This window comes from Haliotis rufescens, unplaced genomic scaffold (assembly GCF_023055435.1).
Source record: "Haliotis rufescens isolate VD_foot unplaced genomic scaffold, xgHalRufe1.0.p SCAF_6, whole genome shotgun sequence".
NCBI lineage: Eukaryota > Metazoa > Mollusca > Gastropoda > Lepetellida > Haliotidae > Haliotis > Haliotis rufescens.
In genome coordinates, this window is record NW_025964334.1 from 14,337,548 (window position 1) to 14,354,200 (window position 16,653).

The 16,653-nt window shown below is 39.1% G+C and overlaps 1 protein-coding gene across 1 annotated transcript in view; it reads right to left on the reverse strand.

The window, feature by feature from the left end:
• The window catches only part of LOC124135443 (vesicular glutamate transporter 2-like), a 71,776-nt gene that overhangs the window by 22,530 nt on the left and 32,593 nt on the right, over positions 1–16,653 (reverse strand). Inside the window, exons 2-9 of the mRNA XM_046500772.2 lie at positions 12,107–12,389; positions 11,373–11,491; positions 10,673–10,787; positions 10,443–10,530; positions 8,752–8,838; positions 6,628–6,764; positions 5,698–5,847; positions 3,366–3,495 (exon numbers count right to left, since the gene is read on the reverse strand). Of these exons, the coding sequence (XP_046356728.2) occupies positions 3,366–3,495; positions 5,698–5,847; positions 6,628–6,764; positions 8,752–8,838; positions 10,443–10,530; positions 10,673–10,787; positions 11,373–11,491; positions 12,107–12,389 (1,109 nt within the window). The remainder of the gene's footprint in view (positions 1–3,365; positions 3,496–5,697; positions 5,848–6,627; positions 6,765–8,751; positions 8,839–10,442; positions 10,531–10,672; positions 10,788–11,372; positions 11,492–12,106; positions 12,390–16,653) is intronic.

The following is a 16,653-nucleotide window of genomic DNA, read 5'->3' on the forward strand; positions in this document are numbered from 1 at the left end:
GCTGGTTGAATCAGAGGACGTTTATTGTTATTTGATACTCCCTGTCTGACGTCGCAGAAGTCACGGTATCACGTTGCACATTCCGAGTACCATTTTGGTGCATAAAAAATACAAAGTCTATTTGCTATCGAAAAGTACCCTTTGAAGTAAGTTGTCTGCAATTTAACAACACCAACAAACGATCAACGTATAATAAAGCTAAGTGTTTTATCAGTACCAGTTTATGAAAAAAACAATTTGTGAAACTATACGAATCATCAGAGGATGAAGCGTATTGCGCATCACTGAGTTTTATACCATGTGTCGCCTGGGAATTGGTACATTCTGCCAGACTGGGTGTAGAGTTTCTGTGGATGGAATGAATGTACAGCACAGATGTTGGAGATTTATGTCAGGGTTCAGACACTGCTGTATATATGCTACTTTCAGTGGAAGGCTGTTGGGACCTACGTTGAATACCATACACTGCTGTATGCTAGTACTGTGAATCTTGAAATTAATACGACTGCTGACCCCTTGCAAAAAATGCAACTCAATATCAAATTCCAGTGGAATGCTATGTAAGGATCTACGTTGAATATCACACACTGTTGTATGCTAGTATATGTTACTTTCGGCGGAACGCTATGTTAGGGTGAGTGAGTGAGTACGGTTTTACGCCGCTTTCAGCAATATTCCAGCAATATCACGGCGGGGGACACCAGAAATGGGCTTCACACATTGTACCCATGTCGGGATTCGAACCCGGGTCTTCGGCGTGACGAGCGAACGCTTTAACCACTAGGCTACGCTATGTTAGGACCTACGTTGAATATCACACACTGTTGTGTGCTCGCATATGTTAATCTCGGTGGAACGCTATGTTAGGATCTACATTGGATATCATACACTGTTGTATACTAGCATATATTATTTTCGGTGGAACGTTATTGTAGGCTCTACATTGAGGGTCAGACACTGTTTTATAATTGTTGTTTTCGGTGGAACAAATTTGTTTTCTTCCTCCAGAAAATAATCAGATCTCGATTATCTGCCCAAACAGATTCCACTGGGCGTTGAAGGCAAAATAGTTGTGGAAATGATAGGAATGCATCCCCGGTAATCGATAATGACAACAAAAAATGTCAGTATGCCCTGCTCCACCTATAGCACCCGATCAACATAAAATATACGTGTTTGTTATCCAGTACCGCACTTTACGCTTGGTTGAACGTTACGTTATTACACGCAATTATTTATTCATGCGTTCTTCTGATGTGTATGGACGTTACGTAATAACAAATAACCAATTGTGGCATAATTCTTGTGGGTGTACTTGACGTTGGGTTGAACGTTACGTTATAACAAATAACCAATTGTGGCGTACTTCTTGTGGGTGTACTTGACGTTGGGTTGAACGTTACGTAATAACAAATAACCAATTGTGGCTTACTTCTTGTGGGTGTACTTGACGTTGGGTTGAACGTTACTTAATAACAAATAACCAATTGTGGCATACTTCTTGTGGGTGTACTTGACGTTGGGTTGAACGTTACGTAATAACAAATAACCAATTGTGGCGTACTTCTTGTGGGTGTACTTGACGTTGGGTTGAACGTTACGTAATATAAAAAAAACAATTGTGGCATACTTCTTGTTGGTTTGATTGACTTTGGGTTGAACGTTACGTAATAACAAATAACCAATTGTGGCATACTTCTTGTGGGTGTACTTGACGTTGGGTTGAACGTTACGTAGTAACAAATAACCAATTGTGGCTTACTTCTTGTGGGTGTACTTGACGTTCGGTTGAACGTCACGTAATAACAAATAACCAATTGTGGCATACTTCTTGTGGGTGTACTTGACGTTGGGATGAACGTTACGTAGTAACAAATAACCAATTGTGGCTTACTTCTTGTGGGTGTACTTGACGTTTGGGTTGAACGTTACGTAATATAAAAAACAACAATTGTGGCATACTTCTTGTGGGTGTACTTGACGTTGGGTTGAACGTTACGTAATAACAAATAACCAATTGTGGCATACTTCTTGTGGGTGTACTTGACGTTTGGTTGGAAGTTACGTAATAACAAATAACCAATTGTGGCTTACTTCTTGTGGGTGTACTTGACGTTGGGTTGAACGTTTCGTAATATAAAAAACAACAATTGTGGCATACTTCTTGTGGGTGTACTTGACGTTGGGTTGAACGTTACGTAATAACAAATAACCAATTGTGGCGTACTTCTTGTGGGTGTACTTGACGTTGGGTTGAACGTTACGTAATATAAAAAAAACAATTGTGGCATACTTCTTGTGGGTGTGATTGACTTTGGGTTGAACGTTACGTAATAACAAATAACCAATTGTGGCATACTTCTTGTGGGTGTACTTGACGTTGGTTTGAACGTTCCGTAATAACAAATAACCAATTGTGGCATACTTCTTGTGGGTGTACTTGACGTTTGGTTTGAACGTTCCGTAATATCAAATAACCAATTGTGGCGTACTTCTTGTGGGTGTACTTGACGTTTGGTTGAACGTTCCGTAATATCAAATAAAAAAAACAATTGTGTCATACTTCTTGTGGGTGTACTTGATTTTGGGTTGAACGTTACGTAATAACAAATAACCAATTGTGGCTTACTTCTTGTGGGTGTACTTGAAGTTTGGTTGAACGTTCCGTAATATCAAATAAAAAAAACAATTGTGTCATACTTCTTGTGGGTGTACTTGACGTTGGGTTGAACGTTACGTAATAACAAATAACCAATTGTGGCATAGTTCTTGTGGGTGTACTTGACGTTGGGTTGAACGTTACGTAATAACAAATAACCAATTGTGGCATACTTCTTGTGGGTGTACTTGACTTTGGGTTGAACGTTACGTAATAACAAATAACCAATTGTGGCGTACTTCTTGTGGGTGTACTTGACGTTAGGTTGAACGTTACGTAATATAAAAAAAACAATTGTGGCAAACTTCTTGTGGGTGTGATTGACTTTGGGTTGAACGTTACGTAATAACAAATAACCAATTGTGGCGTACTTCTTGTGGGTGTACTTGACGTTTGGTTGAACGTTCCGTAATATCAAATAAAAAAACAATTGTGGCGTACTTCTTGTGGGTGTACTTGACGTTGGGTTGAACGTTACGTAATAACAAATAACCAATTGTGGCGTACTTCTTGTGGGTGTACTTGACGTTGGGTTGAACGTTCCGTAATATCAAAAAACCAATTGTTGCATACTTTTTGTGGGTGTCCTTGACGTTGGTTTGAACGTTACTGTAGAACCTGCTGTACAAGACATATAGACGTGTGACTTCCACGTCAGCCTAAAGACCGGAACAAACCATGACGAACTAACACTGAAAGGCCTTACCTCCGCAGTTGAAGATTTTCCTAACAACAGTTGTTGTGAGAATCCTGCGACGCAGAAAGTCAGCCAGCTGCCCCCCTATAGGGACGATGATAGCCATCACCAGATGGGGCAAAGCAGACAGGGTGCCGCTCTTGAAAATAAAACAAACATTGTTTTTTGTTCGTCGGGAATAATAATAATCCTTGTTTTCAATTTGCACCAATTCTTCTCTTTCAAATCGCCAATAAATAAATTTTAATTTGTATTGTAGGCATATCTAAACAATTGGCTTACGATTGTCTCAGAGCTTTGTTGAACGAGTTCCTGACCTATGTACAACTATATAAAATTAAAATAACTGTTTCGATATTTCATTATTTATAGTAAGGTCTTGATTCTTCATCGGTTTCAGTTGTTCATGCACATTGGTGTAGCTCTTTAGCTATGATGTGCAAGTAAATATAATCTTATTATTGGTTTCTCTTGCAGAAATTGCATTTTAGTAAAGTAAGCGTAGTCCAGAGGGCGGCGTCAACTCACCACCTTGTTACCGAAACAAAGGGAGATAACTGATCACAGGTAGCCATTGAAGATAGCTCTAAATGAAAACTTTATCACGGGGACAGTCAAACCTTTGACACTCCTGATCAGAAAAAGTATATATCGACTTGGACTGCTTTTAATAGAAAACGAGAAAACGTACACATTTGATTTGAAATATGGTTTGAAGTTTAATCATTTATGGTACAAGCCAAAAAATAATTTCTCAGCGTTTCCATAGCACCTCGGTAAATCGCATCAGTATCTTGTGTGACCTCTTCGTGTGTCCAGACATGCCTGGACACAACGCCTCATCGATGACGTCATCCGCTTGATTACGTCATTGGGTATGATGTCCTACTCCTCCAAAAACGCGCGTTCAAACCGCTATACGATGTTCGATAGGTTTCGATGTCATCTTGTCACACAAGGTGATACCAGAAATGGGTTATCGGTGTAGGCAACACGGATGCATTAATGATGATGAGAATATCCTGGAATATTCGATAAGTGTGGTGCCTGACATTATCCTGTCGGAAACGTATGTCTTGTGGTTGTCTTCTGAGAGAAGGACAACTGGCTGCAGAATTGCATCCCTGTAACGTTGGACGTTCACATGTCGATGGATGATGACAAGACGTGTCATCCGTTCACCACAAATCCCACCCACACCACAACGCAACCGCCTACAAAAAGATGAACCTCTTGGATGCATTCAAGATCCAATCATTCACCTCTCCGTCGATGCACCCGAATACGACCATTGAACCTGCTCTCGTCTCTGAACTGAACTCTTGACCAAACTCGTTCGCGACCACTGACGTCTATTTTACCGCTGTCGACGGCTCAAGGCCCTTCCGAGATTCCGAAGGCCTGCAGTACCTAATCGTCTGCTGATGCGGCGGGGTCCTTGACCCTCAATAAAGCGGTTGCGCAGACATAACCTGCGCGGATAACCGTGCTTTTGTGGGGACACGTGGTCGACACCTTTTTGGTATGTCCCTCCCCGTGGTGGACAGTCCGTTGGTAGATGAAATAGTCTGCCAGTGGTCAGTCGGCTGTACCAGAATGTTCTTGCAATATGTACCCGCGTAGCACCATCAGCGTTCTGCTGATACCCTCGTCATATTTCTCGCGTGCTTTCACATGCTTTCATATATGTTTTGGGATCCAACCGCTTGCTTTTTATACCAACTACACATTTACATTGTATATCATGTTTCTCAAGTCAGAAATTTTCAACCTTTTGGGTGTTTTGGGGCAATCGTTTTCAACCAGTTTCAGTTTTTTTCGCAAGATATGAAAATCTGTTCACAACAAATAATGTATACTTTATTTTGAAGGCAGCTCTTGGACATACATGCGATTTCTTTCCAATAAAAATACATAAAGCTTGTGTGTTAATATTTGTGGCTAACTAAACCAAGCAATATTAAGGATGTTGTGATCCCAACCGGTTTTCTGCGTAACCTGGTGAAGTTTTTACCACAACGCTCTCATCACCGAATCACCCGGTATCAGATAATATCGAATAGGCAACTTTGTGTGTCTCACACTGATGAATTTAGGGGAAAATAATTTTGAATAATTCTTTCATGTTATTCATATTAATTCCAGTCGAGATATTGGCTATATGTCAACACCTTAAATTCAATCACAAATCGACGTTAATATATATTGCTTTTAACCATCTTACTGAATAGGTTACCCTTAGGTATCAAAACAGAACTATTTAATTGGACTTTTAGTAACTCAGTCACGTTCAACGACATCAATTCTTACTTCAACTGAACAAAATGGAGGTAGACAGTACCTTGTCAATCTCAAAGCCGAAAACCTTGAGGAAGTATGTGGGCTGGCTGATGATAAGGAGATAGAAAGTCCAGCTTCGGCAGAAGTTTGCCACCATGATGGCATATACCGGCATCGACGTGAAAAACTTGACCCATGGGGTCTTATGGTTCTGCGGAAAGAAGTACAATAGATGTTATTATGATATCCATATGGTTCAAACTAGGCAAACCCATGAAGACCCGGGCCCACTTGCACAAAACGATTTTAGCGCTACGACTTTTGTAAGCCTATGTTAAAGTATGGGAGTTACGATCATCTTAGCGCTAAGATCGCTTTGTGCAAGTGGGCCCTGGGTTAGAACTGGTACTTCATTATACTACATTATTAGTAATATTGTTATTGTTATTGTTGTTAATAGTGTTATAGTGTGTGAGTGAGGACATAACAAATGGGCTTCACACATCGTAAACCTGTAGGGCATCGAACCCGGGCCTTCGGCGTGACGAGCGAACACTTTAACCACTGGGCTACCCACCATTAGAACATCATGGTGGATTAACCAATGTCAAAACAAAAAAAAATATATGTAATGAGGTACTGAAGTTAGTAGCTGTCATGCCATTGCGTGTCAAATGCATGGTAGTAATCTGCAAGTGGTCATGTGGCATCTCATCACTCGAGTCGGTGAGTGAGTGAGTTAGTTTGACGCCGCTTTGAACAGTATTCAGTTATATCCCGGCTTGCCAAGCTATGAAGGACATTTGCCACTTTAGCGCAACAGACGAGCACAGGTATGGTGCTGACAATACTAGATACATTATCGGCTAACCGGGATTCGAACCCCGAAACACTCAGAATCTCAAAATAAACAATATACCACAATGACCGCGCCTATTCCAAGACGCTGATTTGCTGAGGAACTTTTGTACAACGGTGCCTCAATACCAACCTTATTGATGATAGATGTGTTTTCTCCGATGGAGGTTTCGATGTAGATCTTCTCCTCGTCTGTAATGGTGGGATGTACTCCCGGTCTTTCGAATGAAAAGAACCACCATATAACAGACCATATTGCACCTAACACACCTGTAACAGAGAGATAATGCGGTGAAATATACACCTATATGCGGTGAAATATACAACTCCCGCAGTGTTATACACAGGAGGGCAGTGGTATATTGAAATGTATTCCAATCTTCTCTTATGATGTCGAGGTTTCTTAACGGGACAGCGTCTACCACTGCATGTTGATATTAAACAATGATACTTATCATGTGACGTCACAGCTACTTTAACGTTATTTCATTCAGTATTTTATTTATTATTTGCCGTTTATATTTTTTTAAAGTCACTAACGTGTGTAAATAGGCAGACTCTACGCGATCAACAACATAATCCAATAGAGTTTAACGGAATAAAACTGCAAACATATCAAAAGTTGACACGTATAAATTTAGGACCATGCGAGGGCTTAAGGGGTCCGTTCCACAAAACCATCGATGCGTTAAAGTGATTCCCCTCCCATATTTTAACATAGACTTACGACTGTCGTTGCAATGCGATCGCTTTGTGGATCGGGTCCTACACCACAAAGTTTACAAACACGTCACAATACCCTATGACGTAATCGTCACAATACCCTATGACGTAGTTTGTGAAGTTAGTTGCAAGATACATCGGCGAAACAATGCCATGTGACGTCAGCATAACAACAGGGTTGCTGGGGTCATCGGGTGTTAGTTCAATTCAGACGGTTTTTCAAAACTATAAACTTGTAATTTCCCTATCTTAAACCATGTGGATAAAGTACGTATGTTCATATATTCTCAAAATACAATGAACCAAAAAAGATAGGGATCATGATTAATTTTGGAAGATTCTCTTTGTAGTGAAGACTTAGAACACATAAACACATCTCCAAATATATTCATGATACTGAACTATAAATATTTTTAAGTGTTTGTTTTATACATAAAAGAGTATCTTTGCTACTCTGGCCAAAAATACCATACTAAATTAATATGTTAATTTGTTGGAAATCAAATTCCTTCAGGGTGAATCATTTCTAATAAATCGGAGGTATATGAACAGTTTCATACCACACGACTTGATCTGAATTGTTTCCCGATAAATCTGTTCGATTTTGGGGCAGAAAAATATTGCCTGCAGAATATTTTTATTCGTATTTTGTATCGCGTATTGAATATGCAGTGATATTGCAAATTCCATTGTCGGGACCTTCCATTCAATTCGGTATTTTATTTGATTAAGAAAAGTGTCAAATGTTATTTATATGCCATAGCTCCGGAGATCGCCACAATGTAAATGTGTTTGGACATAATGCTCTTAGAGAAAGCATCCCCTAAGGTAATAAATGAACTGTAATAGAAACTTGTATTTCCAACAATCTGCATCACTGGTCCATGGACACTACTTCATCAGGGAGGAATTTCGTAATGACAGCCGTGCATTATTCTGCTCGAGAAATCATATTGTCCGTCTAAAATGACCAGATTCTGCTTTTCAATAAAATAAATTAAATGTGAATTTTCAATTTCGCTTTATTAGTCAAAGCCGACTGTGATTGACGCTGTAAACTGTATTAATGCTCTTCCCATCAGATATCTTTCAATCGAACTGGGTTTCGGAAGCTATCATCAATAACAACGTATCGATATTTCGATCAAGCGATGTGTCAAGACACACAACATGTTTAAACGAGAGTGATCGTGACAATGGGCAGGTCTGATTGAAGACCACGCTTCATTGGGCAACGTCTAAAACGTCATTTAACGTACACCGTCCCAATCACAAACAAGTCAACCCTCTTTTCCTTTGTTGACTTTACAGTTCTCCTTGAAAATAGCTCAGATTAAGCTTTCATTTGGCTAAATGTCAGTTTTACTACAGTAGGCTATTCCGCGGGGAAATACACTTAGAGAATTACACATTAAAGGCGAGACTCTACAATGGCCCCTGCTAAAGGATGATGGTAGTCTAATCAAGCAGCCGGTCTGGCTCTTGCTGAGGTTTATTGAAGAGGACACGAAGTCGGAAACTGGGAAAAGCTTACCGAACACGTAAAATCCCGATTGCCATCCTAGGTACTCGGTGAGGACCGCCGATAACGGCATGCCGAGAACGGCACCCGCGTACGACCCTGAAAAATCAATGGGTAGAGGCTGAGAGAATGAATGCAAACTGGCATCGACTAATTTACAGCCGGAAACTTTGCATTTCGAAATCGAAAGTGGGCTTCGGTGTCATGTCTGATCTCACGTCACACGTCAACAGTAACGTTATATAACCCCAGCTGGTACGGCACTGGAAGAACTATTGAATTCCATGGATAACGAAAATATATTTTGATGAAGGGGATTTAGAACATGATTAAGGCACGTTTGTTATTGTGTCATACACTGTTATGTGGGAGGGTGACTTTGATTGAAGGTCTTCAAGTTGGGATAATTACATCGAGCATGATGCCGTTCTGGAGGAGAGTGGTTTAACACGACGAAGACAACTTTTGCCCTTAGCATGACATTCCATGCAATATACACACGTTTAACTGTCACGTAAATCGATTACATATGTCGTATGTTTGACATACGATTAGCATCCACGATTTTTAAAAATGATACATTCAGAAGCGATGAGTAGTTCAATATCAGAAGTCCTTGACGAAAGCCACTTCTAACTTAAGCCATCAATATCTCGTCACCAAGTGCTTGTAAGAGGTCGTATGAATTTTATTTTCGTATTAAGATAACAATGACTGCTGAAAGATCGATGTCCAATGAGACATGTTCATGGTGTCTATGTTAGCCGTGACATTTAGATTCAAAATAGCGTCCATGTTGTACTCGTGGGAGACGATATTGTTAAGGGACAAGTCGACGTCGTGTGATGGCCGTAGTAGGGCGCTACAACTGCCTAAGGACCCTGAGACGGTCAGCCCGTGTTTCTTTTGTTTCCTTTTGAAATGATATTCTATTGTACACTACCCATGTTTATGGTCTGAAGAGTACCTTATATGAACAATGCCATTGATAACGCAAGGGTTCTTGTTGACATGGGTATGTACTTACACGAAAATGAGCTTGCTACTTAAATGGATATGTACTTACACGCACTTAAGTTACCTAGCGGGTAATATGTTGTTCTGCAAAATGAGTTTGTTATTTAAATGGATATGTCCTTACCACGAATGATTTCGAGGCTAACAAGGATATGTACTTATCACAAAATGATGTGGCAGCTTACATAGAAATGTGCTTTCCAGAAAATAGATAGCAGTTAACAGGAAAATGTGTTAGCAGAAAACTCTGCAGCAGGTGACATGGAAATGTGCTTTCTACATGGGATGTAGGGTCAGCATGAAATGTGCTTGTGAGAATGGATGTAGTGGCTGACGTGAAAATGTGCTCAGAAAGGAGGTGGCCATTAACATACATAGAATGTGCTTTTCAGAAAATGATTTAGCGGCTAACATGAACATGTTCTTCGCAGGAAATGATGTAAAGGTGTCCTGTGGAATCTGTGTTTTATAGGGGATGTAGGTTTAACATGAAATGTGCTTGTGAGAAAGGTATTGTGGCTGACGTGAAGATATTCTTATCAGAAAGGATGTAGCGGGTAAAATGAAAATGTGCCTTTCAGAAAAAGTTGTAGGGCTAACATGGAAAATCATGTAAATGTGTGTTCCATAAGGATGTAAGGTTCTTATCAGAAAATGATGTAGAACTAACATTGAATTGCACTTACCACAAAATGATATAGTGGCTAGCATGGATCGCTCTAAGGGTGGGGCCCAGTGTCGCCAAATACCGTGACACGATGGGTATGTCACACCCTGCAACACACAGAATCAAACTAACAATATTACACATTTCTATTTGTCAACATGTATTGGTGTGTTATTATTTACGATGATTATTTTCAAAACGCATTAACGTAACTCACTTACGACGAGTACAATAAGAACAAAAACGTACCTCAACTAATCCTTGTAGGATTCGTACTGATATAACCAGACCATAGTGTACTTTAGCAGCTGCTGGTAGTAACATATTCAGACATGCTGATAGGCCTATAGCCATGCCAAATAATCTGGAAAATAAAATAGGTTGAATTATATTCTGAGTAATGGTAACTGGTAGATATGAACATTTCAATATTTACCTAAATTTATATTCATTAGAGTATATTTGCTGTATGAACATTCCTCTATAATCGGACATCATTTGTACTGGGAAACAACTTCAGTAACCTGAGGAAGTAGGATTTAAAGCATCGTTGAATCGCAACATGTCAGCTAGCTTCATTGTAGAAGCGAAGGTCAAAGTGACGAAGCAGGCATCTGCATGGCGCTGATCAAAGATCATTATTGGGGCTAATCTTTGGATCAGCGGATGCTGGCAGGGATGGTACTCAACACAACCAATTGCGGCGCATTTACATCTTACGGTCATCTATTCCCCTTTTCACAAATGATATATTAGTTTTTAAGTCGCCTTTTGCAATATTCCAGACAGTTCACGGCGGGGGCCCCAAGAATGGACATTACACATTGTACCCACGTGGAGCTCTGAACCCAGGATTAGGCGACACGAGCGAGTGCTTCAACCATAAGGCTAGTCTGTCGTCCACTATCACAAGTATTATGTAACCACGGGGTAGTTAAAGGATTGTTACCTGTTGGCTGGCAATCTGGATGCCAGATACCCTCCTGGTACCTGCGTAACTATGTATCCCCAGAAAAAAGAGCTATCCACAACACCAACTGTTTCTGGCGTCCAACTAAACTCTGGTTCCTGAAACAAGAACACTCGATTAAACACAGGTATACAGTACAATCATTCGAAGAGAACAAACAGTGTTTAGCGTATGTCATGTATAACGCTGTTATGAGTGACGGATTTGATTTTGAAATCAAATCTGTATTATTGTAGCCACCGAATACGTTTGTGAGAAAACTATAGAACCTGATGCATCCAATTTACAAATGACATTATTTCGTCTGGTACATATGCACCAAACCGGATCCTCTCACTGTAATATGCTACGCTTGGACATCCTCGATTATCCAGAGCATTATATCTTCATTTTGTAATGACAAACACCAGGACCCATTCGCTATCAAATCCTCTTTTCGAAAGTGACGTCAACATCTATTTTCTCCTGTCTTACAAAACATAATTTCTCGCACTCATAAGAACATTTTTTATGTTTAGAATCGTACGGAAGCTGTGGGTCCAGGGTATTTACTGTAATAAAATGCCAATATCATACCCTGTATTATCGAGGATGATAGTTGGCACTCGGACGTGTATTTCAATCATATTAATCTTTTTGTTATTATTGTCAACAAGGTAGTGTATTACTTATTTTATTTAGAATTACCGATAGAATTTCATCAATCAAATTACCGATTCATTTTGTCTAATTGTTCCATCTCCATCCAAGTCGACACTTTCGTTCTTTGTCATTTTCAAGATTGCAACTCCTAAGTTGCACCGAATACCAAATGATAAAATGAATCCGATGCTACTGAGGATAGCAATAAGATATCGCTTGGCACAGTTGCATCTGCAGCAGCTACACTTGAAAGCGGGTTTGGCTTTCTTCTCCGGATCATCTTCCTCTGAATAAACCTCATCCAGTTCGTCATATTTGACTAAAGATTTTTCATCTTGCTGTTTCCCCAACATCCTGAAAATATAAAGTCACTCTGTTCAGACAACGAACAATGTCAAAACATAATCTATAATAATGAGTTTCAGTTGAAAGCATGCTTAATGTGACGCGCTCAATGTTTTAGTTTGCTGCCCCGCGATGTATAGCACTACGGGCAACTGGGGTCGTATGATTCCCCGGGAGCTGAGAATGCAATTGAAAATTCAGTTGACCGGCGTTGTAATAAGTATACCCATCCTTTTAAGTCGCATTAAATTATGAATTTTAAAATATTTTTATGGTCAGATTAAAATAAAAAATGTAGCAAAGAGGGTTTGGGTGATCCTGGCACAGTCAGGCTGGTTAGGTTCATTATCAGCTCAGGGCCCTTGCCCCCTCTACACGCAGCCCAGACAGCGAATGGGACTTCTCCCAGGACGCGCTGCCCAGTCAAACCCACCGAGAACCTTTCGTAGAATGTGAAGACTCCCCAACACTGCAGCCTTCTGCATTACCCAGATTGGGAGGTACCAAACCTAAGGCACCGAGAACAATTGGGAGTCGGACAACTTGGTACTTGGGATACAAGCGTGACATTTCGAAAGCGATGTCTTTCCTGAATCTTGGCAATCACAATAGGGTCAAATGGTATAGAACAATTTAATGACATAAATGAATTCATTGGATTTATCAAAAAGGACAAGATCAGGGATTGTTGGCCTGGATACGTAAAGGCTGTATACGGGAATATTCAAAAGAGTTTTGTATTTATTATTTTCCATGACGACCTCAACATATTCTGGGTCGTACTATGGATTGACCTCAATGTCAAAACGACAAGCATGGCGAAGACGGTTATTAAAGGATCGAGCCATTCCATGTAGTAGTAGTCAGTTTTGTATTCATACGTATAAAATGTTCCTTTGAATAGCCATGTAGAGCATATGCATATGACCTGAGCACAAACGTTTACTATAGTGAACAAAATATGATTTGGTTGGTTGGTTTGTTGTTTAACGCCGCACTCAGCAATATTCCAGCTATATGACGGCGGTCTGTAAATAATAGAGTCTGGACCAGACAATCCAGTGATTGATATCATGAGCATCGATCCACGCAATTTGGATCGATGACATGCATCAACCAAGTCAGCGAGCCTGACCACCCGATCCCGTATATGTATATGCTATTATCATTGAACATTCATAAGACTCTAAAAAATGAATTATCTGTCTATTTTTACACCACAACAGAAACAAATCAATATTCAACCCAGGATTTTTAATGCACTGTACATGCACCTTTTCAGCAGTCACTTCTGATAATTATAGTAATAATATTGATTTCATATTACCATATTCCTAACGTTATTTCCGTCTGCAGTTTCTTGGAATTGTTTATTTGCGTTAGTAATGTTACCTCAGCCAAAGGTAAATTATACGTTTGGAGTAAGAATACAATTGGATTGTAGTAATTGTACATTCGTAGAACTTGAGACTGGTGTAGACAGTGATAAGTGATAGCGATAAGGGGAGATTAGTGATACATAACACGGTGATACTTCCATTAAAAGCCTTACTTTGTAGTTTATTGCAAACCAATTCCCTACAGTCAACCCAAGACCCAACAAAAGAGTTTTCCGATTAAGAATTTCCTACAAATGGTGATCATGCATTGGTCCAACTATATTAACTGATACGCGCAGAGTCAGAACGGCGAAGCAAAGCAATCAAACAGACTTCTCGTGTTTCAATTTATCGACCAGAATAGGAGCTAATATCGACTGTATTAACATCTCGCAGAAAACACATCACCACAAGATGAACCTTAAGGGACCTTAATGTTTAGAAGGATATATCATTTCACAATGTATTTTACAACATGGGTTGCCTCAGTTTGGATAAAAATATATACAGTCCTTTACATGTGTTATACTTTGTATGCTGTATAAAAATATAATCTATTCAAGAATTTTAATAAGTTTTTATATGTATGCGTCCGTTCCTGAAAAATATATTATGTATAGTTTTCTAATTACGCATTTTAAAGAAGATGCCGATTTTATATCATGATTTTGAAAAAATAAACAAACATCGTTTCAACTCTCAAGATCAATCCCTGGTGTCTATGGATTCCTCAGTAACGATAATGGCATATTTCAAGTTTGTTTTGTATCATTATATAAAATAAAATCTAACATCGACATCAAAGCTAATGTAGCCATCAATAATGTAAATATTTTCTGAACACACAGAACGTGACCTTTATTTTCAGTGTGCATACACAAAATCAGCTGAAACTAACGCGTTTCTATCATTCGTCGTCCATCAATCTCTCGAGTCAGGCACAACGTTAAAGCATGGGCGCTCAAGGACATATAACAATTAGCTGACGACGGGAACGACCAAAGTCGACACGTCGTGCAGGAGAAGACAAAGCAGCAAGGGTGACCTCACGCAATCTTTGCGCCATCAATGCAAACGTTGACAGTGACGGTGCTAGATTGTAGCAAAACAAAGAAGATTTGTAAAAGCCTCTTAGAGTGTCATTCAGGAGAAAGCATTAGAGACAGAAGCGTTGAAACGACAGTGAAGTGGGCAGAAAATAGGGTTATGAAATGATAATAATGAAGTCGATTTAATTCCAGTACATTAGGGTGGTTTAAAGAAAGGGATAAATAAGCAGAATTTCTGCAAAGTATTTTTTAGTCACACTCAATTGCTGATTTTAATGTAAAGCCTTCGGAAGAGTTCAGCTGTAGGGTTAATCAGTATTGGAAATAATGTTCACAAGTTCTTCTTTATGATTATATAGCCATCCTACATTAACAACAATATTTATAAATGATTATGACTATATTTTAAAGAACTTAAGGTAGGCTTGTGCATGCATGTATACAGTGAGAAAAATATAAGAAGCTACAACTGAATGGAAAACAGCTTCTGGTTTATTGCATTTAGCGGTGGTGTCCCCCTCCTAGCTAAATAGTCCCATTTAGAAGTTGTCATCCATGAAGTAGAACGTTTTCTTATTTACTCACCAACTTCTAGAATGCCAATAAAACAGTTCGGAAAACAGATTAATACCACCCATTCTTTATCGTCATGTCCCGAAATTCCATGTGTCTTTTGGAGATAGCTAATTGTGACAAATGTCCAAGATACCACCGATAGCACCTCGGTAGTTGGTACCAGACCACTGCATGGTCCTCGCAGGTACTTGGCGATACCATATGATACAAAGAAGCAAAGAAATCAAGTGACAAGGAAGTCAAATAACTATTGATCTGGACAAAACACGCTCTAGAGAACTCGTTTCAGTTTCTGTATTTCAGAACATTACAAAAAGGTTACCATATACAAATGTTATAAAACTGAATATGTTATAAGAAGGTTAACATATTTGCAGGTGCATATGTGTGTCATACTTCAGTTTACGTTTCGTTGATATGTTACGTCTGTATCACACTTGGGTGTCAATTGATACAAGAAGAGAGTTTAAAGATCACATTATTATCTTGTCATTGGTGACAACTAGGCGATCAAGTCACAAATCAGTGACAATGGACCACACCCATAATCTATGTTCCAATGAAAGGAACTGATCACAGCTACCAGCATGGCAGTACACATCTCCCTTAGTCACATCAGTTCTTATTTTATCTATATACAGTAACTAACGTTCCGATAATATCAATTTGAATACATGAAATTATGTCGAATGTTTCATCTTTGTAATATATATATAAATATATATATATATATATATACAGTAACTAACGTTCCTATAATATCAATTTGAATACATGAAATTATGTCGAATGTTTCATCTTTGTATATAAAGCAAAGTAAAGTTCTAACACTCAGGCACAATATAGTAATAATTAAATAAGTGGAGTAAGAATGAACACAGTTTTAATTGGCTAGCGCTTTCAACTCGTAGCACGTACGAGTCTTATCAGGCCATAACTGAATAACGGACATGAAGTACAAAGTGACAACTTTGAAGTACTACTTCAATTGCATTATTTCCTAAATATTATTAGCGTCAGCTTCAAACTCAATATAAACGTGAAGTAGCCAAACCTGAACGGAAAATCATGGCTGATGATATCAAAAATGATAGACAGATTTCAAAGACGAGAGTCAGAAGAAAAACATTGAAATAATTATTTTTGATCAGGTCGCAATATTTGTGTACCTCAGTTGTCAGGGTAACCAATCTGGTTTACGATGACTTTGCATGAATGAGAAACCATGCGGAAAAGGTTCTGATTAAATGCTTTTATATAATAAACTGG